General features: G+C 42.0%; 1 protein-coding gene across 12 annotated transcripts in view; it reads left to right on the top strand.

The window, feature by feature from the left end:
- Positions 1 to 25,492, top strand: part of PPFIBP1 (PPFIA binding protein 1) — a 187,336-nt gene that overhangs the window by 148,778 nt on the left and 13,066 nt on the right. For 9 of the 12 annotated variants that reach the window (XM_030540631.1, XM_030540698.1, XM_030540689.1 and 6 more), the window contains 11 exons: positions 1,877 to 2,007; positions 4,484 to 4,537; positions 9,465 to 9,525; positions 10,873 to 10,902; positions 12,466 to 12,637; positions 13,914 to 13,946; positions 16,565 to 16,706; positions 17,543 to 17,671; positions 18,443 to 18,593; positions 20,124 to 20,235; positions 22,986 to 23,074. In XM_030540631.1, the coding sequence (XP_030396491.1) occupies positions 1,877 to 2,007; positions 4,484 to 4,537; positions 9,465 to 9,525; positions 10,873 to 10,902; positions 12,466 to 12,637; positions 13,914 to 13,946; positions 16,565 to 16,706; positions 17,543 to 17,671; positions 18,443 to 18,593; positions 20,124 to 20,235; positions 22,986 to 23,074 (1,104 nt within the window). The remainder of the gene's footprint in view (positions 1 to 1,876; positions 2,008 to 4,483; positions 4,538 to 9,464; positions 9,526 to 10,872; positions 10,903 to 12,465; positions 12,638 to 13,913; positions 13,947 to 16,564; positions 16,707 to 17,542; positions 17,672 to 18,442; positions 18,594 to 20,123; positions 20,236 to 22,985; positions 23,075 to 25,492) is intronic. The other 3 variants (XM_030540705.1, XM_030540682.1, XM_030540640.1) reach the window with 1 other exon arrangement.

The raw sequence follows: 25,492 nt of genomic DNA, 5'->3' as shown, positions 1-25,492 counted from the left end.
CTGAAACATACTATGTTCTTCCACGGCTCTCCCCAGTCCATCCCCCACACACAAATGTTTCATTTACAGTAATCTTCAGGGTACCTTGTAACAGTGGATCAGAAAATTTCAGAGAGGTGTGATTCTTTTGAGTTGATGTCCCTTTAAACCTAGGGCTTGGTTGGCCCTGCATTCCTTCAGCTGGAGATCCGAGTGAACAGGCCATGCAAGATTGAGCACTAAGAAAGAGTACTGTATCATGACAGTTATGTATAGGCAATATCTCACACAGAGATAACCTGTGAGTAAAAGTCTTGTTGACTTTTATGGGACTGCTCATGTGTGAAAAGTTACTCATTTGTGTAGTGGGATTATTTATGTCCCTAATTTTTATTTAGTATATTTACAAGTCTGGTGCTTCTGCCTTCTGGAAAGCTCTGAACAGCTTGGAATAGGGTGTTTGCGTCCAGGAGTTGAATTTATATATGCATACATCGTTTTCCTGATTCTCTTTTAAAGAAATTGAGAACAATGGTGAAATGTATTACTGTAGCACCTAGAAGCCCTCATCACAGACTGGGACCTCAGTGTACTAAAGGCTGTACAGAGCCAGCCCAAATCCCGGCCCCAAAGAGCTTGCAATTTAAGTATAAGACAAGACATAACAGGTGGAGATGGTGGAGAAACCCAGCTGCATTTTGCCAGCACTTTCATTCACAAACATGTCTTGCATTTGCATTGTAAAATATTGGAGATCTTTTTAGCTGATGTGGTACTGTCCTGTTATACATCATGTATTTAAACTGTTTCTTATGTTTGTTAATATCAGAGATAATAAAAATTGAAAATTAAAAGTATAATTTTCTCTTACCTTTTGTATTTGTTATTTGATATATTGTGCCTCTCAGTTTGAGCCTCAGTTCAGCAAATCACTTAAACACAGGGTCACATCACACTGATGTTGCATATAATGGGATTTTATTCGTGTGTTTAAGTTACACCTATTTAAGAGTTTCATTGACCAGGGATGGATTTACACAAGTGCATAAATTGAATTCAACTATTAACATTATAGAGATATTTAATAGGAAGTTAGAGAAATTTCTTTTAAAATCCCTCTAAAATTTAATAGAAAATAACTTTGTACAGGATTTTTTGAATCATGCTATAGAAATGAAGAGCAAGCTTATAATTTTCTATTGAATCCTACAGGATGTTTCAAATAACCTATGAGAGAGTTTGTTTTCTATTAAATTCCATAGGAATTTTCCAAGTTCTGTTTTTGTCTTTTAATTTTAATGCTATGGATACGTTTTACTGTTATGTGGATGAGTAGTCCCATTGAACCCAATGGGATACATCTCATGCATAAAGCTGTGCATGCGTAAATAAATTATAGGATTAGACTTGAAGCCCAGATTCAGCAGAGACCTTAAGTGTGTGTTTAAATGCTTTGCTGAATCAGGGCCTTAGTGCTTAGAGCCAAAAAGAGGCACTTTACATTTAAAAGAAAATAAATAGCTTAAATAGTTGGCATCCTTGATGGAAATCTCAGAGCAGCCAAGGACTGAACAGAGATGGAGAGTGAACTATTATTTCATGTCATAGAGGGGTCCATAAGGGAGACACATTGACTTGGCAGCATCAAGAGGCTTATGTTGCTTTTATCTATCCTGTTATACCTGCTCTGTATACTAACAGAGGATTTTAAGCACCAGTGTTGTCAGCCTGGCCCATCTTTATAAGCACTAAACTATGTTTATAGTAAAAAGAAAATGAATTGAACCATATGCTTGAGTCAGACTTTTATTTTTATTGCTGATGTATTTGATTTCTATTTTCATACAGTGATTGTGTAGTTTTTCCCATTATAATGATGTATCCTTCCTTCTTTTAGAATTCACTACAAATTCACACCAGCATCTTGCAAGTTTCAATCCCCGCTTTTCCACCAGCACCCGAAAGCTCAGAAGCCACTACAGAAAAAGTAAACGCGCAGCCTAAACCAGAAGTTGCAAGTGAAGTGAGGTATAGTTATTACAAACTATTTCTAACTGGTATGTAAAGTCAAAGTTCTGTTAAAAAATGTTAAGTGAAATTGTGTTTGTTAGTGACTGGGCAATTCGAGTATTAAGTCTGTTTCTTCAAACTAGCACTGTCACATATTCTAACATCCATCTGGGATTGAACTATATGATCACCAAACCCATTTGTTTTCGCATTTCTATTATTGTTGTCCATTATAGCACCAATAGTGTGCTACGTGCTTGCTGACAAAGAAGGCATTGAAATTAATAGAATTGTTGTGGGGACCAGTAGCCCCATAGCGCCCCCAACTGGCTGAATGTGGCATGATAGGTGCTCCCTGTCTCAGTTCCTTCCCTGAGATTGTGTCCCCTCAGCACACATCAGCCAGTGCTACTATTAGAGCTGTTGCTTAGCCTTCTGGCCAAGTCATAAACAAAAGTTAACCCCTTCTGGGGTAGCAAATGTCCAACTAAGAAGTCCCAACTAACAAAAAGGTGGTTCTGCTCTTTGTAGGTTTCTCTTCACCCCGCCCTTGGGGACCTGTTCCCAGTTTCTGGGCTACCTTTGAGAGTCTTTATGGCTCTGAGAGAGAGCACTCAGCCCGTACGGTATTGTTCTGAGCCCCTGCTGGGCCCTGTTCTTGTAGAGCACCGGGTCCCCAGGCTGGTTCTACTGGAGCAGTGGTTCTCAACCACGGGTACCTGCACCCTCTGGGGGTACGCAGAGGTCTTCCAGGGGGTACATCAACTCATCTAGATATTTGCCTAGCCTTACAACAGGCTACATAAAAAGCACAAGCTAAGTGAGTACAAACTAAACTTTCCTACAGGCAATGACTTGTTTAGACTGCTCCATATACTATACACTGAAATGTAAGTACAATATTTATCTTCCAGTTGATTTATTTTATAATTATATGGTAAAAGTGAGACTGTAATCAATTTTTCAATTATAGAAGCGTCACAGCACACTGTCTGATTTTGTAAACAATTCCTTTTTAAGTGAGGTGAAATTTAGGGGCATGCAAGACCAATCAGACTCCTGAAAGGGGTACAGTAGTCTGGAAAGGTTGAGAGCCACTGCCCTGAAGTACCCTTCTCCTGCAGACCCTGGCTCAGAAGCTTACATAGGAGCCTGCCCATTCCCTCTGGTTCCACAGGGAAGACTGATCTCCCACAGCCCTTTTACAAGGCCTAGGTGTCCATTAAACTGCCGCGTGACCTGCCTTAGCCATGCCCCCTCAGTCTGGGAAGCAACTAATTAATTATGGTGGGTGTGTGGCTGGCTCCATTTCCCCCTTTAAGACAGGGATGAACATAAAACTGATGTAATGCAGTGGAGAATCAGGATAATTGTTTTTCTTTATATAAATAGCACAGTTTTAGATGCAATATCGTAATACGTAGTGTTAATTTGCTGTAAGCGATTTGCAGTCAGAGATTTTAAAAAATTCTTGCAAAGCACTGCCAAACTGAAACCGAGAATGACTAGCCAGTACTGGTCACGGGAGTCATAAATAAGCTACCAGGAAGAAGACACATCTCAGTTTCAAGAAGTCTGAGAGGTAGATTCCCTTGAGGCTGGCATATGACAATGAAATTGGGTTTTTCTAGCCTGAGGCATTGAGTGAGTGCAGATCTTACTAAGGAGATTTTTAAAGCCAGCTAGAGGATTACAGCCTTAGCCACAGAACTCCCAGTAAAGCTAATGAGAGGTTTTTATCTAAATTCCTTAGCTGGCTTTTGAAGATCTCAACCATTATTTTTATCTATAGTACTATGGGAGTTTAGGAATCCAAATGCCATGAAATCTCATTGATATAAGATTGTCTTTGATTTTAGTGTACAAACTAGAGCAGACAAATGTTGAAGCGTGCTTTCTTTGGCCCTGATCCAGGAAAGCATCTCCACTCAGAACAGCTTGTGCTTAAGTGTTTTCCTGAATCAGGGCCTCTGTCTTTCTCTGCTCTCCCTCCCTCCTTCACACTCTTCCACTGGTTCCCATATTTCTTCATGCCGTCCTGTTACTCATGTAACTCTAGCCGTAAGCAATGTGAATCTCATTTCTTGTTCATTTTCTCTATTTTTAAAGACAATCGCTGTGACCCAACTCATTGCCAGAGTTCCCATTATAGCCTGCATGTGTCTTAATTTCTTGCAATGGCATGTGAGACTGTTACGCGTGCTATGACCTCTTAATTTACTCAGACTCAATTCCTGAATATGTTGGTTAGCCTGCGGTGCTTGAAGTGATGTAGGAAGTCTTTGCCCTGCTTCTTGAGTTCACTCCCACCCTTTCTTCTTTTATAACAGGAGATGACAGAGGAAAGATTTGATTTTTGGTAATATACAGTCATTCAGGTGAAAAAAGAGAGAGTTAAAATTCACTAGTTGAGAAGATAGGAATTCTGTACCAATAAGATGTATTGATGGAATTCTTAGGTATCTTGTAATGTAGTACCTTGTCTGTTTTACAGTGAAGGGACAACACCATGTTCCTCCGTAGAAACGCAGCCATGTGACAGTCCATTGTAAGTACCATATCAACCAATGAAATGCTTCTACTTAGACACCTTTATACCATATTTTAAGATTTTTTTTTAATGATCACACAAATGCGTGTAGTTATTCTAACCACGTTAACTCATTTTAAAATAATTTTGGTGATGTTGATAGTTTTCTGCTCTGATAATTTCTAATGCTCTTTCTGTAAATGTATGCTAGCATCTCATTTCTGTTGCAGTATGAAACGTCTTCAGTCAAGTCATGTAACATCAGTGGGCTTGGGGATTTACAATTTTTTTTTAATACGTATGCGGCTACACACAGATGCTGAGATCAGCTCTGCCTGGGAAAGCTCAGCTAAGGCACTTCCCAGTTCCCAAGGCACACGCCCACCCCTTTGGCCTGTAAGCCCAAAATTATACCCTCTTGCACTGCACAGAAAACTGTACAGTGCACGCTCATAAAATTTGCCCCCTCCCTCAGTGTGGAGAAAGAGGCAACAGCTTTCTGCCCTCAGTTATGATTTCCACACATGGTTTTAGACAAGACAAAAACAAGTTTATTAACTACAAAAGATGGATATTAAGTGATTATAAGGGATAATAAACAGATCAAAGCAGATTGCATTTTTATTTATTTGAGGTAATCTGAGTTTTTAAGATAATAAAGAGATTGGATATGATGAGTAGCAAATTCTTATCCTAGTTGTTTTTTTACAATTGAGTGCCTTAGTTTGCAGAGATTTTTGAGGGCAAGCTGCACTTGCTTGCAGCTTAAAACCCTAGGTATTCCTTTCACAGGCTAGAAATCCCTCTTGCCTGGGTCCAGCCCTTCTCCCCTAGTCCAGTTTTTGTTCCACAGGTGTTTCCAGCAGTCTTCTTGGGCGGGAAGTCAGTGAAGAACCACAATGATGTCGCTCCCCTGCCTTAAATAGCTTTTGCATATGGCGGGAATCCTCTGTCTCCCCCCTTGGTTCCCACGCCCAGTCAGTGGAAAAACACTGGTATTCCAAGATGGAGTCCAGTACCAGGTGACTTGGTCATATGTCCCTGTAGGGACAAAGCAGCCATGACTCGAAGGGCTGAGGGACATAGCGAGAATCAATTCAAGGTTGTGGGTGGCATTCATGGAGCAGCTGCGAATGGCAGAGTGCTGCTGCTGGGTCCAAGAAACGAGCACTGACTGGAGGGATTGCATCGTACTGCAGGCTTGGGATGACGAGCCGTAGCTGCAGAACTTTCAGATATGCAAGGCCACATTCCTGGAGCTGTGTGCCAAGCTTACCCCAGCCCTCCAGTGCAGGAACACCAAGTGAGAGCTGCACTGTCAGTTAGAAGCGAGTGGCAATCGCACTGTGGAAACTTGCAATGCCAGATTGCTGCCTGGCAGTAGGAAATCATTTTGGAGTTGGAAAATCCACTGAAGGGGCTGCTGTCATGCAAGTGTGCAGGACCATTAATCATCTCCTGCTATGCAAGGCTGTGACTCCTGGCAATATGCAGAATATAGTGGATGGATTTGCAGCAGTAGGGTTCCAGAACTGCGTTGGAGTGATAGATGGGGGACACATCCCTATTTTGGCCCCAGAGCACCTTGCCACAGAGGACATTAACAGAAAGAGCTACTTTTCTATCGTTATGCAATCATTGTTGGATTATCGGGGTCGCTTCACTGAGATCAATGTGGGCTGGTCAGAAAAGGTGCATGATACTCGCCTCTTCAAAAACACAGGACAGTTAATAAAGCTACAAGCAAGGACTTTCTTTCTGGACCAGTGGATTACCATTGGCCATGTTGACGTGCCAATAGTGATCCCAGGGAACCCAGCCTTTCCCTGGCTCTGCTGGGTCATGAAGCTGTACACTGGCCATCTCAACAGCACCAAGGAAAGATTCAACTACCAGCTCAGCAAGTGCAGAATGACAATTGAATGCACTTTTGGAAAATTGATGGGACTCTGGCATTGTTTACTCACAAGACTGGATCTCAGTACGAAACACATTCCAATGATATTGTTGCCTGCTGTATCCTGCATAACATCTGTGAAGCAAAGGGGAGAAAGCTGCCACTGTGGTGGAGGGCGAAGCTGGAGCAGCTGTTGTCAGAGTTTGAACACCCAGATGCAAGGGTTATTAGAAGAGCTCAGTGTGGAGCTATATGGCCCATGGAGGCTTTGAAGGAGCACTTTAACAGTGAGCCAGAATAATGCATTGGTGTGCTGTGCTCAACCTGGCCATACACTTTTGGGGCACGTTAGACACTGTGAGGTGCCTTGGTGTACATCTGTGAATATACACTGTCAATGCACCTATTAATTTTGCAAGGCTTGCTGTCCATTTAGGATGATTATACTGTTTGTCACTGATCCTATGAGTTGTCTCATGTTGTACAGTAACAAGTGGGTGGTTTCAGAGATGCTAGGCATTCTGCAACATATATTGTAAGCTAATAAAGAGGAATTATTTTCCAAGTAATAGAATTTTATTCAATAACAAAAACAGTGTAAAGAAAAATCTGTGCAATGTAAAAGTAAATACATTAAAAACTTAAGTTCTGTTCCACTAATTTATTAACAAGGAGAGAGAACATTCATATCGATTTTACCTACGTATATGGCAATTGTGGCTTTCACAAGTCAGTGTACTTGAAGCTGTCATTTTCCTAATGTCCCCAATGTGGAGTGGTATATGTAAGAATACGACCCCTGATGCCAGTTGAAATATTGAGGGCGGGTGGAGAGAGGTGCTGTAATGGAATTCACCATGGACTACAAAGGGAAGTGAGCCTGTGACCGTCTGTGACAGTCTGCAGCATCTGTGTTTGCTGCTGTTGAAGCCCCTGTGCATCATCTTCTCCTGGTGCATCTTCCTCTCCTTTTTCTGCTGGGACTCCTGGGCCTTTCTCCTGTCTGTTCTTTCCTTCTCCGGGCTATCTGCAGTGTTCACATTCCAGGCCCCTTGCTTGTGGTTTGATGCAGCACTGTCTTGCAGGATCTCATTGAACATGTCATCCCGAGTCATCTTCTTTCACCTCCTTCTCTGGCTCAGGCGTTCTATGGGTGTGGAGAGGAAACCCCTCAAGGGCACAATGGCAGCAGCTGCAGATAAAGCACATAGAGATACCATTGTCAGTGTAGTCACAATGGAAAGTGAAATTTGAGATTTAGAACTCCTTTCCCTTGTTCCCATAAAGTTTTAAACAAGACGTGCTCACTGACACATCTGCTTCTGAATGATTGTGTATGGCACCACTCACAGCCATGGTGAATACGTCCCACCAGGGTGAGGGAAATGAGGAGGGAATTGCTCAGATGCATGAAACTGAGTATAAGGAGATGACACCAAATATTGGCACCATTTTCCACAGACATTGGTGATTTTAGCTGATATCTCTCTCCAGAGGGTAACAAAAGCACAGAGAGCGCAGCTGCTGCTGGCGTCCCAGAATTGCCCTGGCTCATATGCTGCTACCCTGTGCACTGCGGTGATGCCTGCCAAAGTTATTGCCAGCTGGTATGTGAAAGTGCCCTACCGCAAAGGAAGGAATAAGGCTTTCGTTGGAAACATTCGGGAGAGGACTGCAGAGTACCTCCATGAAAGTCTCATTAAGATCTCTCAGGAGGATTCAAGGGACATCCCTGTGCACAGAAACAAACTGCTCTGCATGGTCTCCCCTCCCTAACTCTAGCGGGGAATGAAAAGCAGATAGCAGCACTACAGCTCTTTTTTGTACTTCTAGTACAAGTCAATTAATGAAAAGTCGACAGCTGTGTCCTGTTAAGTTGGAGGTGCCATCGGTACATCACTGTGATGGGAAATACATTTACACTTCCCCTGCTTTGGGCTCACCCATGCCCAACTGCCGGGACTGGACTGCAGTGGAATCTCACACAGGTCCTGGCTCATGTTATCCCTCATCTTCCTCCTCGTCCTCACTGTTCATGGCAGGAGTCTGTGTCTCGGTCTCCTCGGAGGTATCAACAATGTTGATGGGGTTTCTGCCATGTATGGCATGCAGCTCTTCTGTACATCGACCATATGGAGTGCTTACATCGGTGGGAGACAAATTTAAGTGCGGACATGTGCACAATAAGGTTAACGCAAGGCAGCATATGTCGACCTAACTTCATAATATAGACCAGACCTATGTCTCCTTGAAAGTCACTTCTGAAAATGGGACTTAGGGTTACATTTTCAAAAGCAGCTCAGTGACTTAATAACCTAAGTCTCTGAAAATGAAATTTGGCAATACCTGTTGTTGACAATGTTGCGTCTTTCTTTTAAAATGTTTCCTAGTTCAGTTTTTTCAATTTTTTGCAATCTAAAAATAGTGTGTGCATTTTCCTTCTTTGTGATCCCAAAGCAGTTTTTTTTCTATCTTCACTGAAATCCTAAAATAAGTGATTTTTTGCTTAGGGTTAAAAACCTTTTATCTGTCATAACGAGAACCAAAACTAAACAGGTCAGAATAGTTCTTTTTTTGTTTTTAAAATGTATACACACTTCTTAACAAGTGAAATAACAGAGAATTTTTAAATGTCCACCTAAATTGCTTGAATGAAACCTTTACAAAATGGTTACTGTATGCATACATGCAAATTTAACACTAAGAACTTGCAAGTTATGCATGCAATTTGGCTCATGCAAGTACATGTTTTGGATGTCTATTTCAGCCTACCTTTTGGAAAATTTAATTTAAAATAAGAAGCAAAGAATTTCAGAGTTAAACGGCCTGTCACTCCATCATTAGCTCATCCTCTTGTACCTTAACATAGCAGTAATTATGCTATGGAAGATCTCCTTGCAATGCCTAGCCACCGCATGGGAGGAGTTAAAAGGGAGGGCGGTAATACAATCTTTATATAGTTCTTTAGAATACATTTGCCTTTGAGACAATGGGGTCTACCTTCATTCATAACTCATAATCATTTTGATTTTTATGGTCTTATTGTAGAATGTCAGCCCTGCAAAAATCCAGCAGTCTGGGCAATTTGAAGAAAGAGGCATCAGAAGTGGTTGGTTTTGTTTTTTAGTCCTTTCTTTCCCCTTAATACTGAGGCCCAGATTGTCTACACCAATTCTGGCTCCCTGAGGGGTGCAAGGGGCTGGAATCTGGCTGGAGCTGGCTAGTTGAGAAGTCCTGTGGTGGTGGTGGGGGAGGCCTCTTAGCTCTGGTCTGCACTGTGGGGTGGGGGAGGGGTGTTGATTTAAGTTATGCAGCTTCAGCTACATGAATAACATCGTCATACTTAGATCAACTTACCATTGTGTCTTCACCGCGGTGAGTTGACTGCTGCCGCTCCCCCATCGACTCTGCTTGCGCCTCTCGCCAAGCTGGAGTACAGGCGTCGACAGGAGAGCGCTCAGGGGTTGCTTTATCACTTCTAGGTTAGACACGATAAATCGATCCCCACTGGATTGATCGCTTCCCACCAATCCGGCGGGTAGTGAAGACATACCCTTAGGCGGCATGGAGTCAGTTCCTCTACCAGCTCTGCCTGCCTGCCCCAGATTAGTTTGGAGGAGAGCATAGCTCTGTTCATTCAATTTACAGCTAGCTATGACCCCATTTGTAACAAAATCCTGTGGATATTAGTGAAGAAAATCTGTCCCTGAGTATTTAGGAGTCTATCCTCTTACTGTATGAGGTATTTATATAAGTAAATCACCTGCACTCCAGAGCTGTCTTCATTAGGTAAAAAGGTGTGTTCTTAATTCAAGTTACCTAACTAGAGGTAAAATCCTAGTACAGACAAGGCAGTTTGCCATTGTCATGTGAGTTAGAAGGGCAGGTTCAAGACAAGGGGCCCCCACTATCTCAGTAATAGAGATGGGTGAATGATGGAGATGGAGGAAACTGGAGGAGAGGGTGAATTTTGCTTAAGGTTAAAAACCTTTATCTGTCATAACGAGAAACAAAACTAAACAGGTCAGATCTGAGTCCCATAATAGCCAAAGCCGTGATAACTAGCTCTAGTTCAGGCTGACTGTTATTTGCAGGCCTATGGAAGGGCAAACCTGCAATTGTACCCCATAAGATTTATTTGCACTGTGCTGAGAGAGAGATGCTTTTTTACCAGCACTAAATTCATTTAATTTTTGTAATTAAAACCAGTCTTAGTTGTGTAAAGCCATTAATAAATCAAGATCTAAAAAGGACTATATTATGAAACCCAAAACCTAAACAGAACTTTAGGTATGGGGGAAAATAAAAAGACCCATTAATCAAGGGGAAGTGTAGTTCTTAAGTGATTCCTTTTGAAAAATAGAAGAGGAAAGAAATCTCACTATTTTTTTAACTGAAATGAATTAAATAATGACGTAACTAAGAATTTTAACACTTCTCAATCCTTCCCAAACAGGACAAAGAACCTGTACAGAAACCAGCAGAGGTAATTTTTATGTGCATCTTCTTGTAAAGCAGTGCAAAGAGCAGAAGGTGTTTTAAATAACGAAGTTTTATGAACATTATATCAGAATTTTGAAGGGAGAATAGCAGACCTGCAAGCAAGGTTGTGGAGAGTGATTCAGAGAATATATTCAGGTTTCCACCATCACTTTGTATCAAGTTTATATTCTCTCATTCACTCTTGTCTTCTCACACATGGCTCTTCATTTTGACTGGCTGAGAATAAATAAAATCACCCATTACCTATTGTTCCTCACCTTCGCTTAGGGCAAACATATTCAGATCACTCTATCTCCTAGTTGAGGTTCTCCCCTCACCTGTACTCACCTGGCTCTAAAGACACCCCTTTTTGTGGTACGCTGTCCTGGCTAAGCAGGACTCCAGTGAACTTACAGCCCAAACCATTGATGCTTCTCCTGAGCCAGCCGGAGGATTCCTTACAGAGCAGTACAAGCAGTTCCTGTTCCCACATGGCAGAGTGCATGCTACTGATTCAGCAGGCTCATCCCTTGACAGCCCAGGATGAAAGCATATAGAGTGTCTCCAGCCCTGCAACCCTGTGAGGTTACACATTGCTCCACCACAAACGAACAAAGCTGGGTCTCAGATTTATTATTTAGCTTGGTAGCATTTGTAATTAACTTGTTTTTCTACCTTGGAAATCTTCCAAGTTCCCATTGTTTTGGAGCTTATCTTATTACAGTGGTTACCATTAAAAAGTAACCATTTACCAACCACCCTAGTACACAGCCACTATTTCCTATTCGAAGTAATTCAGTGAATTACTGAAGTTCTAAGTAATGGCAAAGAATCCTTGCCTCTCAAATACCACTTTTATACTCATGACTGTGTTTTTCAGCAAAGGGATATTGTTGTGTTTACCTTGCCAATCAGAGACCATGAGAGGTTAAAAGTCATATGTTTAAAAACCCAGAATAAATAGAGATGTGCTTATTAATATTACAATCATCTTAGATTATCAAAGCTGCCAGAATTTTACAAATCTAATTTATGTCTCCACCATTTATGCCATTTGTTTGCTGCTTCTGTGTCTTTCAATTGGACAATGGAAATAGGCTGCTAGTCCAGTGATTTTCATGCTGTGCTCTGCAAACCGCTGATGGTCCATGGAGACTTTCTGGCAATCTGCAGAGAACTGGCCAGTCATGAGGTTCTTGTTCTTCCTCCCTTTTTCCAGAAACTTTCAGTGGGAGATGAGGGAGCTCAGGACTTCACAGGATCAAACCTTATGTGAATGTGTGGTTAATTTATAATTTTGAAGGGCCACATTTGCAAGATCTGAAACCTTTAGTACAGAAATGCTACTGTTAAACAGGTTGTAAATATAATTGAGTCCCAAACACATTTTAACTGAAGATCTTGCTTATTTAATCTAGACTTGGTACATGCACGCTATAGTCTATTTTACAGTGCAAATGCTACCTTTATTTCCAGATTACCTTTCAGAACTGGCTGTGCACAATTAAAAGCTTTTTGTGGTGCAGTAAGATTTAAGTTCTGAAGTTTTGTTTTCCTGATTAATCAGACTAAAGCTCCCATGGAAGGTAACAAGTGTGGAACCCTTCCTCCAAAATCCCCAAGCCATAGTGGTACCGGAGATGAGGACAGTTTTGGTACCCGAAAAGCCAGGTCTTCATTTGGACGAGGCTTTTTCAAGACAAAAAGTAACAAGAGGACAGCAAGTGCACCTAATTTGGGTAGGTACCACGCTCCTGAAAGCATCTTCAGTGTATTTTGAACAAGAGTCTTTAATAATGATAGGGGTTTCTTTTTATGCATATTGTAGCTGTCATAAACAGGGGCAGGGCCAGCCACAGTGTGACCCAAAGAGCTGGAGTAACTGACGGCTGTGCAAGAAAAGTGCTATGCTTTTGCATAGCAGTTCAATCCAACCCTTGCCTTGACCTCTCTGCTCAGACCCTGTATAGCATACTGTAATTTTAAAGTAGCAGTTTCCTTGCTGAAATGCAGCGGTTCATATGCATTTTTCTCCTGCTCCAACCTCTGCTCAATACCTTAATCTTATCACACGTGCAGTGTTGTTACCACAGTCCAATATTATACTTACAATAGCACCTCAACTACAGTTGTCTTCCGTCTTTTTATTAAAAGTGTCAGGAAAATGTGGGCACCTGAGATACATCTCTCCCCTAGGAGAAGAGCAGAGAGAAACCTCCATCCTTCTGCAGTTTAAATGGCATTACTGCGTCCTCGGTCAGAATAAAAGTCTTCCACTCTTGCCTGCTTAGTGGTCATTCCGATCCTGTGCCCCAGGGAGTTAATTTACCCACAACCTTGTTATATATGGCCCATGTCTTCCTCTCCCATATATAATATGAAAATTGATTGGCCTACATGGAACAGATTTCAATGATTAAACCAGTTGTCTCATCCCACTAAGATGTTTTTGTACGACGTCTGCAGTGTAACAAAAATAGCAATTTTAAAATAATCCTTCCTGGCTGAAAGCAGTGGGGTACGGTGGTCCCAGTAGAGGACTGGGAGATGGGACCCTGGGTTCTGCTCCTAGCTCTGCTATGAATTTGCTTTTTAAATCTGAGCAAGTCACTTATATTGTCTGTGCTTCGGTTTATCCATCTGGAAAACTAAATAATACTTGTCTCCTTCCTAGGGGTATTGTGAGGCCCAGGCACAATGAATCATTATGACACATGCAGTCTTTTACTTTCTTGTGCTCAAATGCTGATTGAAATCATCGGGATGTTGTTTTACCCTCATTAATATATAGCTTTACTATGTTATATTTTGGTGAGGAAGGGCTTAACAGTGTATTGGTAACCCTAATCTTTGTGTGAATTCAATGCTGTGTGTGGTGCATGTGTCTGTTTTATTTTTCTCCCCTTGTCTTGTATTTTGCCAGTGTAAATTTTGATGTATGTTTTACCTTGTCGTTCTGCGTATTCTCTCCCATTGTGCTGCGTGTGGTTATGTGCATTGTTTGGATATCTGAAGATCGCAGTCGAAGTGCAAGTGCACCTACCTTAGGTATAGTAGTCCTGCATGTCTGCCTGTACCAGTGCTCTGCTGTGATTGCTGCTAACAGCTGGTTATGGCCATGATTTTTTAAAACCGAGCTAGAAACAAGATCTCTGTGTTGAAACACTAAAACATATGTTCTGTTTAACACTGGTCCACTACTCAAAGTCTGCTGCATTGTTTCATGATAACCACTACTAATGAGACACGTTGCGGGTAGACTAGCAAAGGTGAATGAACCTCCGAACACAAGGTTACCCATCAAGGCAGAAAAGAAGGTAGAGAACGAGAGGTAATTGTAGACGTGTGTAATCTACAGAGGCTTGGCCACACATTCTGCTCACTTTTATCATAATGACTTGGTGGTTACTCAGATCATCATCTCTTTGTGTTGTCATCCAGCTCAGTGCTTCTGGAAGATGCTAACAGGTAATGCAACATGAGGTTTGGCAGTATTTGTACGGCTTTAATAAAGGTAGCACTGAAGGGAGGGATGTATGGGGGAGGGATGGCTCAGTGGTTTGAGCATTGATCTGCTAAACCCAGGGTTGTGAGTTCAATCCTTGAGGGAGCCATTTAGGGATTTGAGGACTGGTCCTGCTTTGAGCAGGGAGTTGTACTAGATGACCTCCTGAGGTCCTTTCCAACCCTGATATTCTATGATTCTTTTCCAAATAACTAAGGAAGAAATTTAATGTAATAAACATCAGAGAGAAAAACCACACATGACACATGCTACTCTGGTAGTTCTGGTGGGTGCTCAGCTATGCTGGTGGATGAGGGCAGTATAGGAACCAGAATGGAATGTGTTGCCTTTTATGTACACCCATGTAACCCTAAATCAGTGACGGTAACTGAAAGCGAATATGGTCCTAAGACACGACAGAAATAGAGGCAGTCTCCTTATTTCCCGTTAGTGTTCCAAATTTCCGAACAGCACTTTCATAAAACAGCTATTCTAAAGGATTATTTCAGTGATGAAGGAGATGCAGTGAGCGGCTAGTACCCGCAAACCTCTGCTTCTGATTCATTCAACCATGTCCTTATATTTCCCACCAAGAATGCTGCTTAAATGCGTTTTTTCCTAAATTAGTTTCCTTTCTAGAATACCGTACCTGTACAGTAGCTCTGTCCTCCAGCACTGAGCATCTCATTCACCCATCAGTGGAGCTGAAGTGCTCCGAAAGCATATGTTAAAATAAATGATATAGTTGCCTCTCTTCATGTTCGGCCATTAGAGAAGATATTGCTAATATGGGACCTGCTAATTGACCTTTTGCTAGGGCACTGAAACTTTGCCAAACTAAGGGCCACACTGGTGAGTTCCGAGGAGCTACAGGGCCACACCTAACTTGCATTAATTAGAGCAAATTGCAGCCACCTTCATCATTAACTTTGAGGTATTAAATTATAGGTCCCAGTATATTGTGCTCCATCTTGATCCAAATGACTGGTAGTTGCTTTGTGAACCTTGTTTTCTCTTGAAAGGCAATACAGAGTTTATTTTTTAAAACAAATGATGGTGCCTGTAGCTGTCCATCCATATTAAAGATGATGAAGGTGGCCACAAACCGTTCTGTGGTCTCCAGGGGCTACGTTTTGGCTATGGCTGTTTCACTTTAACAAACCCCAGGCAGTAGATTTAGAGTCACTCTTCTTCAATTTTGTTTTAAGCTTCCATTAGCAAATAAGTGATGTAAACAAACTCCTCATTGTTTGTTTGCCCACAGCTGTATGGCACTTGCTGGCACATCTCTGCTTAAGTAGAATATTAGATTCTGCAATTTGTTTAATCATCTATTTAGCATATTTTTCTGATTGTTTTTCATTTTATAATTTTGGTTGGTAAGTACATTCTTGAGCAGTCCCCAGGTTCACTTGGAGTGGATATGAAGTCTCTGTAGACAAATACAGGATAAAGACGTAAGATTTCCATCATGGTTGGCAACATATTGTTTCCCTATGCAGTGGTAGGTATTAGATACATCCATCCTTTTGACTCTTAAATAAGAAGTAATGGCTTTTCAGTCAGGGCACCACCCAAAGTTCATGGTACTTGTCTGTGAAGGAGCAAAGTATTCCACTATGTGCAGATGCGTAAGGCCCTCTTTTCCCAATTGCATTTTTGAGTCAGAAGGAGATGGCTGTTGGTAGATCTTGCTAGATGGGGATCTAATCAGAAATTGCATTTTATTAGGAACACGGGTGTGAAAGTGCTTTATAGTGCTTAGGGCATCCTTGGGTACTACTCCCTGCTGTGCCACTGGATTTCTTTGGGGCTCCCTTGTGCCTCGGTGTATCTGTCTGTAAAATGGGGGAAATAACGTTTCCGTGACAGAGTTATCTATGGCCTTAATTTATTAGTAATTCATAAAGCATCTTGTGGTCTTTTAGTGCAAGGTACTTAATGAATGCAACATATTGATGTTATTGGATGCTACCAATTTTCAAACACGAGACTACTGAAAGGAACACATTTTATCTCCTTTGGATCCCCATTTTCTTAAAATTGATGGTTCACAGTATTTCCAGCAAGAGTGGTTACAGACTTCAGTAGTGTGCTTATAATGTGAAACGCAGATGAAGTACTGCCAGATGAAGTTCTACTGGGGTTTGTTTTGTAATAGCTGAAACAGAAAAGGGATCTGCAGATCACTTGGACCTAGCTGGTTTGCCTCCTCGACCGAAGGAAACTGATAGTGGGCAGATGTCTCCCTCTTCTCCAGACTCCAAGAAGAAAGCCAGAGGAATCAAGAAACTATTTGGAAGGTAAGTTTAAAACAAAACAAAAAATGAACATCCTATAGGGCTGGATCGTTAGGGGAATTGCTAACGGGATACGTAACCTTTCATCTCTAGGTCACTAGAAGTGCAGCTCAGGCTGGACATAATAAAGTCATTACCATTTGCACTCTGTTTGGTGGCCTAGGTGGAATGACTTGGTGATCTCAACACCGTTCCTAGTAAATGGTTATCCTTATCACAAAGTCACTGCCGTGCCTGGCATGTTTTTGTTGGTTTTGTTGTTCTCTCTCTTAGTTCTTTGTTCTCAGCTTCTCATCCTCCTTCTCCGCCCCGCCCCTTACACACACACACTAAGGCCTGGTCCACACTACGCTGTTAAACCGATTTTAAAGCGTTAAATCGATTTAACGCTGTACCCGTCCACACTACAATGCACTTTAAATTGATTTAAAGGGCTCTTAAAATCGATTTCTGTACTCCTCCCCAACGAGAGGAGTAACGCTAAAATCGATATTAACATATCGATTTAGGGTTAGTGTGGCCGCAAATCAAAGTTATTGGCCGGATAGTTATAGTGATAGCTACCCACAGTGCAACACTCCGGAAATCGATGCTAGCCTCAGACCATGGACGCACACCGCCGAATTAATGTGCCTAGTGTGGACGCGTGCAATCGACTTTATACTATCTGTTTAATAAAACCGGTTTAAGTTAATTCGAAATTATCCTGTAGTGTAGACATACCCTTAGTAGCTTAGGGGCTTAGTGCAGATGAAAAGGTGCAAAAATTATTACAGCTTATTTCAAGACTCCATGGTGTATTCCGTGATTGTGACAATACGTTAACCTCCTTTACTTAGGCTTAAAAGGAGCCAGTCTACCACATTTAACCCGGATGATATGTCTGAGGCAGAGTTCAAAAGAGGAGGGACAAGAGCAACTGCAGGACCAAGACTGGGCTGGTCTCGAGATCTTGGGCAGTCTAACAGGTAAGAGGCGCTGCACTGAACCAGAACATACAGTGCTTTTTTCCACTTCTGTTTGCCCTTGTAGAAGGCTTTCGTTTTTCTCCTGTATTAGGAGAAATTGTGCTTTGCAAAAGTTAAGTTAGGGTAACATTAGCATTGCTAGCAAAAAGGAAACAAGCCAAGCCCTGGCTCTTTGGGACATTGTCCTCCTTAAGAGGCTGGTCAGGAAATTAATGTACGAAGTATGGCCCCACACTGCAGTGCGATTCACATGAGTGGAATCCCGCACCTGAGTGCAGTCCCACTGACTGTAGTGGTGCTCTCTGACGAATGGGCTCAGGATCTGCCTCTATGGAGCTACGCTGAAGTGAATGTACATGAGTGCAGGTGTCAGTCCACCACATTGATTTCAGGCAGGATCAAGGCCTCGGTCATCGCATAAGCTGATAAAGTTCCCTTCATTATAATGTAGATCACTGATGTATCTTACGTAAAGAAAATATTTCAGTCGCATTTTAAAATTTTAAAGCCATCCTGAAATACACAGATTATGATGATGATGGCTAATAATTGTCATCGTCATGTTTATTATGCTAGTGCATCGGACTCAACAACTGAGATCAGGGTCCATTTTGCTAGGTATTGTACAAACACAGAGCGATAGACATACCTTTTCCCAAGTAGCTTACAGTCTAAATAATACAGGCACGCATCTCTTCCTGTACATTGTCTCAGCTCCGAAAAACACTGATGAATTTGTAATTTTTTAAAAAAATATTTCTTCTGCTTTAGTGACCTGGATATGCCATTTGCTAAATGGACAAAGGAGCAAGTTTGCAATTGGCTCCAGGGCCAGGGTTTAGGTTCGTACATGAATCATGGCAAACACTGGATACTGTCTGGGCAGACTCTCTTGCAAGCTTCTCAGCAGGATCTGGAAAAGGTAAGAAATGTTAGGAAAAATATTTATATTGGGATAATTGTTAAGTGGTGTACATTTTGTGTGTGTATAAGTCAGGGCTATGAGATGCAACTAAAATCAAAAAAACCAGCAAGTGAATCTTTAAAATACATTTGTCTTTAGTAATGCAAAAAAAATTGTTTCGTGTCTAACTTTAGTATGAATTTTAACGTTCATAATGAAAGAGGTAATTAAATGTATGATTTAACTGCAATAAATGTTGGCACATCAACTAACTCTTCCAATCATTACATTTAAAAATATAGATTCAAATAAGGGAATCACTTGTTGCAATACCACTGGCTTATGGTCCTGATTCTCCACTTCTTTGCGCCTTATGCCTTTATTTACCCCTGTGCAAGGTGAGTGTAAAAGGCTACTATTCTGATTTGGTTTTATGCCCCATCAACTTTGTACAGGTATAAATGACAGCACAAGGTGCAAGGCACTGGAGAATCAGGCCCTCAATTCATGTAACTTTTTTCAATTAAATTGTCCATGCCACAGTTTTTCAATTACATTCAGGTTGGGCAAGTTAATTCTTTTCTTGCTTTGGATCCACAGCATTTATCATTGTTTACTTCAGTCATAAGTCTGGCTGTACTGAATGTTTAGCTTCTTTTACTGTTGTAAACAAATAAGGCATCCACTTCCTTAAGTAGTCCCGGGATAATTCAAAGCTGCTATTCAGAGCTGTTGTTATGCGCTATCATACACCATCAGAAAACATTTTTTTAATTAAAAATAGGTGCGGCCATAATGGCCGTTTTGCCTACCGATACTCCAATGTTTGCATTTGATATCAGGTATTAGTTAAAAAAACAAACAAAAAAAAACAGTCTTTGAGGAGTTCCTGGGATAACTGCACTTGCAACAGTATTAGGGAGGACTATCTTATCAGGCCACTTATTCCTTAACATTTATATATAGCACTACGTTCAAAGTGCTTTATAGCTAATAACTTACTAAACCTTGCAACCTTACCTGCCTCACTCTAAGGTAGGTAGATAAGTATATTATCCCTTAAAAAATTATGCCGACTACCATCACCGTTTAGTGAGCGGGCTCTTTTTGCTCCACATAAGAATATTGGGGCTAACAACCACCAAAGGGATGAGGCATCTAAATGCATTAGGTATGCAAATAAGTGTCCTGATCTTCAGAAGTGCTGAGCAGTTGCAGTCCCATTGACATCCTAGGGTGTGGTGCGTGCTCAACAAATATCAAGGTGTGCTCAGGTAGGTGCTTCACCATGAATTTAGATATCTAAATTTAGGCACCTAACCATATCTGTCCTCTGATACATGTGCACAATACTTGTTAATTTCAACAGCAATTGCTCTGTGTATCTAATGGCAAAATTTGGCCTGTCATGTTGGAGTTTGTGTGTTATTTTGTGGGTTGGGTAAAATGAATTTTGGTTATTTTTACATTTTGATTCTGTGTAAAGCACATGTAATCCATATGCTGCTGAGCTAGAAATTAAGTGCTTTGGTTTCTTTGTCTTCACAGGAACTTGGAATAAAGCATCCACTGCATCGGAAGAAACTTCAGCTTGCTCTTCAGGCACTGGGGTCAGAAGAAGAAAACAATCATGGAAAACTGGATTACAACTGGGTTACCAGTAAGATTCATTGCAGTTTAAAATAATAGCATCTGTGCTTTCTAAAAGTGTCTCTACAGTGCCCACTACTGGCAGCAGCATGTAGGGTGTGTGTAGCTACACACAGTGTACGTCTGCACTACGTGATGATTCCGATTTTACATAAACCGGTTTTGTAAAACAGATTGCATAAAGTCGAGTGCATGCGGCCACACTAAGCACATTAATTCAGCGGTGTGCGTCCATGGTCCGAGGCTAGCTTCGATTTCCAGAGTGTTGCACTGTGGGTAGCTATTCCGTAGCTATCCCATAGTTCCCGCAGTCTCCCCCGCCCCTTAGAATTCTGGGTTGAGAGCCCAGTGGCTGATGGGGCAAAAATCATTGTCGCAGGTGGTCCTGGGTAAATGTCGTCAGTCATTCCTTCCTCCGGGAAAGCAACGACAGACAATCATTTCGCGCCCTTTTTCCCTGGATTGCCCTGGCAGATGCCATAGCACGGCAACCATGGAGCCCGTTCAGCTTTTTTTTTTTTTTTTTACTATCACCGTATGTGTTCTGGATGCCATGGACAAAGGCGATACTCCAGCACTACACAGCAGCATTCATTTGCTTTTGCATGATAGCAGAGATGGTTACCAGTCGTTCTGTACCATCTGCTGCCAGTGTAATTTGGCAATGAGATGACGGTTATCTGTCCTTCTGTGCTGTCTGCTGCTATCATGGGTGCCCCTGGCTGAGATCGGCCGGGGGCGCAAAAGCAAAACTGGGAATGACTCACCGAGTCAATCCCTCCTTTATGGTTTCTAAAAATAGAGCCAGTCCTGCCTAGAATTTGGGGCAAGTGTACTGGAGAACCAGTGTATCAGAGAGCACAGCTGCTCTGTGTCAGATCCTGCAGAAATGATGAGCTACATGCCATTCACGGGGGGTGGCCCTGCAACAACCCCACCCGTTGCTTCCCTTCTCCCCCAACCTTCCTGGGCTACCGTGGCAGTGTCCCCCCCATTTGTGTCATGAAGTAATAAAGAATGCAGGAATAAGAAACACTGAGTTTTTAGTGACATAAAATGAGGGGGATGCAGCCTCCCGGTGCTATGACAGTCCAGGCAGGACATTAAGCGGTGCAGAGGAGAGGAGCCCAGCATGCTGCTGCTATGATAGTCCAGGCAGTACAGAATCTTTTCTTTACACAGGAAAGGGAGGGGGCTGATGGAGCTCAGCCCCCAGTTGCTATGATGAGCACGGTTACCAGCCGTTCTGTCCCATCTACTGGGAATGACCAGGAAACATTCCTATTTTTACCCAGGCACCCCCGGCCAGCCTCACCTGAGGCCAGCCAGGGGTACTCAGCAGTTATCAAGCGTGTTGTACCATCTGCCACCGGGGAGGGAAGAGGAGCAGATACTGCTCTTTACTGCCGCAGCATCGCGTCTGCCAGCAGCATTCAGTAGACATAGGGTGACATTAAAAAAAGTCAAGAAATGATTTTTTTCCCTTTTCTTTCATGTGTTGGGGGGGAGGGAGCCACGCCGGACAGTGTGTTTGAACCTACAGGCATTGGGAGCTCAGCCAAGAATGCAAATACTTTTCGGAGACTGCTGGGGACTGTGGGATAGCTGGAGTCCTCAGTACCCCCTCCCTCCCTCCATGAGCGTCCATTGGAGTCTCTGGCTTCCCGTTACACTTGCCACACAGCACTGTGTAGCCTGTAGATTTTTTTTTCAAACGCTTTGGCATTTCGTCTTCTGTAACAGAGCTCTGATAGAACAGATTTGTTTCCCCATACAGTGATCAGATCCAGTATCTCCCGTACGGTCTATGCTGGAGCTCTTTTTGGATTTGGGACTGCATTGCCACCTGTGCTGATGAGAGCTCCACGCTGGGCAAACAGGAAATGAAAATCAAAATTTCACGGGGCTTTTCCTGTTTACCTGGCCACTGCATCCGAGTTCAGATTGCTGTCCAGAGCAGTCACAGTGGTGCACTGTGGGATACCGCCCGGAGGCCAATACCATCGATTTGCGGCCACACTAACCCTAATCCGATATGGTCATACTGATTTTAGCGCTACTCCTCTCGTCGGGCAGGAGTACAGAAACCAATTTAAAGAGCCCTTTATATCGATATAAAGGGCCTTGTAGTGTGGACGGGTACAGCGTTAAATCGGTTTAACGCTGCTAAAATCGGTTTAAACGCATGGTGTAGACCAGGCCACAGCAGTGAACATCAGGCTGCATCCACACTGCAGTTTGTAGCTAAACATAGCAGTATAAGGCTCTGACAAGTGGGAGGCTGCTGGGAGCTGCCTTCTTTCACTGTGGGCAGCTGCTGAACCCTCTCCCCAGTGCCGGAGTCTTTATCTGCTGCAGAAGCCTTTCCCTGAGGTGAGGAAAGACTCTGGCAGTGGGACACTTCACCGCTAACAGCAGCAGTATAAATAGGGGGAGGCACTGCTTGGACATGTAGAGAGCTGCATAAGGTACATACCCCAAGTATTCAGGCATGTCTTTGCTCACCTAAGCAGTGTTTCACTGTCCTCACGGCTGTTCATACTGATGCTAGAGGGACCTGCTGCATATGTACTCTACATGCTGCTGTAAGGAGTGTACAGTATAGACGTACCCTAAGATAGGGGCAAGAGGTTAAGGATCCTGGATAATTTGAGTATCCATGAATACCTGTGAGTAATGATAACCTGGAGAGTTCTGGCTAGATACATAACTGTCCTTAGTCTAAAGGTGTTTTGAGTTAGTAATGTGTGTTTTTCTTAGGGTGGTTGGATGATATTGGACTTCCCCAGTATAAGACTCAATTTGATGAAGGAAGGGTGGATGGTCGAATGCTCCATTACATGAGCGTTGTAAGTAAATATTTTGTGTTCTTGGTTTTGGCTGTTTTTGTTAGGGGTTTTGGTTTGTTTTTTGTTTGTTTTTTTTTAAATGCAGAGTAACATGATTCTAGGTGGTAAATTGGAGCCTCACTAATCTAAGGAAACTTGCTTTTCCTGCTATATATCATGGTGATTCCAAAAGTATTACCCAATTAAAGTTTATTTTATCATGCACTCAGAAAATGGAAATCAATAGACTTTTTCCTTATTATTTATTGCTTATGTCTGTCATAAACAGATAGCTAAGGGTTAATGGCTCTTTCACCTGAAACACTTGATCAGAGAACCAATCAGGAAACCGGATTTTTTCAACTTTGGGTGGAGGGAATTGTGTGTCTGAGTCTTTGTTTTCTGGCTGCCTGCTTCCTCTGAGCTTTGGAGAAGTAGTTCTGTTTTCTAATCTTCTGTTTCTAAGTGTAAGGACAAAGAGATCAGATAGTAAGTTATATGGTTTCTTTTTTTTGGTATTTGCATGAATATAAGTGCTGGAGTGCTTTGATTTGTATTCTTTTTGAATAAGGTTGTTTATTCAATATTCTTTTAAGCAATTAGCCCTGTATTGTGTCATCTTAATACAGAAAGACCATTTGTATTTTTTCTTTCTTTTTTATATAAAGCTTTCTTTTAAGACCTGTTAAAGTTTTTCTTTACTTCAGGGAAATTGAGTCTGTACTCACCAGGGAATTGGTGGGAGGAAGAAATCAGGGGAGATCTGTGTGTGTTGAAGTGGCTAGCCTGATTTTGCATTCCCTCTGGGGGAATAGGAAAGTCCTTTTTGTTCCAGGACCGGGAACGGAGAGGGGGAGTCACTCTGTTTGGATTCACAGAGCTTGTGTCTGTGTATCTCTCCAGGAGCACCTGGAGGGGGGGAGGGAAAAAGGATTATTTCCCTCTGTTGTGAGACTCAAGGGATTTGGGTCTTGGGGTCCCCAGGGAAGGTTTTTCAGTGGGACCAGAGTGCCCCAAAACACTCTAATTTTTTGGGTGGTGGCAGCAAGTACCAGGTCCAAGCTGGTGACTAAGCTTGGAGGTTTTCATGCTAACCCCCATATTTTGGACGCTAAGGTCCAAATCTGGGACTAAGGTTATGATATGGTGTAGCAGCGGGTGGGATATAGACAGATTCCAGAAGCCAGTAGGAATATTATATTTTTCTTTTCTCTGCTAAGGGCTTTTTAGCAGAGAGGAACAGTTTGGTTTTAAAAGGGAACCAGAGAGAAATTTTTTTTCTGCTCTCTCTGGCAGTTTGTGGCTTGCATGTTAAGCAAGAAGTCGTTAAGGGCTATCACGAGTCTTTTGTCACACAATAGCACTCCCATTAAGAGTCATACCAGCACTATATAAATGCAAATAAAGTGGTTTTTCTGGTTTCCCTTCATTGAACATTAGCTAGAGAGAGAAAAGGAAAAAAGCACTGTTGCTAGGCAGACTTCAGGAGGCAACAGAGCCTGCAGTGCAGAAGATAAACACCGGAGGGCACCCCAACACAAGAAAACAGGAACCATGACTTCTAAGGCAAAAATTAAGGCCGAAGAGCAATTCAAAGAAGCTGAACACAGGCGACAAATGGAGATGAAAGAAAGAGAAGAACAAATCAAAGAGGCAGCACACAAAAGAAAACTAGAAGAAGAAGAGGTGGCCTACCGAAGGAAACAAGCAGAAGAAGAGTTGGCCCACCGCCGAGACATGGAAAAACAACAAAAAGAAATGAAAAAATCCGGTTTCCTGATTGGTTCTCTGGTCAGGTGTTTCAGGTGAAAGAGACATTAACCCTTAGCTATCTGTTTATGACAATGTCATAACTACATAGAGAGTAAAATTCACCGATGTGCAGATCAGCAGAATGCCTATGCATGACTGAGGTCCAATTCTGAGGGCTTAAGATGGGACATAAATGGTGATAAGTCTTGCACTCACCCTCTGTACATGGGTGAATTTTACCCAGAGTGAAAAGATCTATTATATGGAAGATAACTATAGTTCACATAAATTAACAGACTTAGAAAATTAACCTCATTTGCTTTTACAAAACAGAGAATGGAAAATCTATCTATATATCTTAATAAAATTGTTCAACAGAAAAGCAGCTTATTTGGTCTTGTTGGATTTTCTGCAGGTAATTTTAAAATTGTTGAATTTTCCAAAAATCTGTTCTGCAGATTTGCTGAATGATAACAGTCATGTTTACCAGAGGTCAGCATGTCAGAAATTTCCCACAGTTTGAAATGCGTTTTAAGATCAAATATTTATACAATAGTATACTGTAATTGTCTGTGTGTCTCTTCCCCCAATGTTGTGTGCACTAACCTGTAATGGAATGTCAGACATTGTCAAGTATATTCAGTGGTGTGCTGCCTTCTCGTAGCTACGTCCTACAGAGGATGTAAA

Source organism: Gopherus evgoodei, chromosome 1 (assembly GCF_007399415.2).
Source record: "Gopherus evgoodei ecotype Sinaloan lineage chromosome 1, rGopEvg1_v1.p, whole genome shotgun sequence".
Classification (NCBI taxonomy): domain Eukaryota; kingdom Metazoa; phylum Chordata; order Testudines; family Testudinidae; genus Gopherus; species Gopherus evgoodei.
The sequence above is the reverse complement of the archived record's forward strand: the minus strand, read 5'-3'. Positions and strand labels throughout refer to the sequence as shown.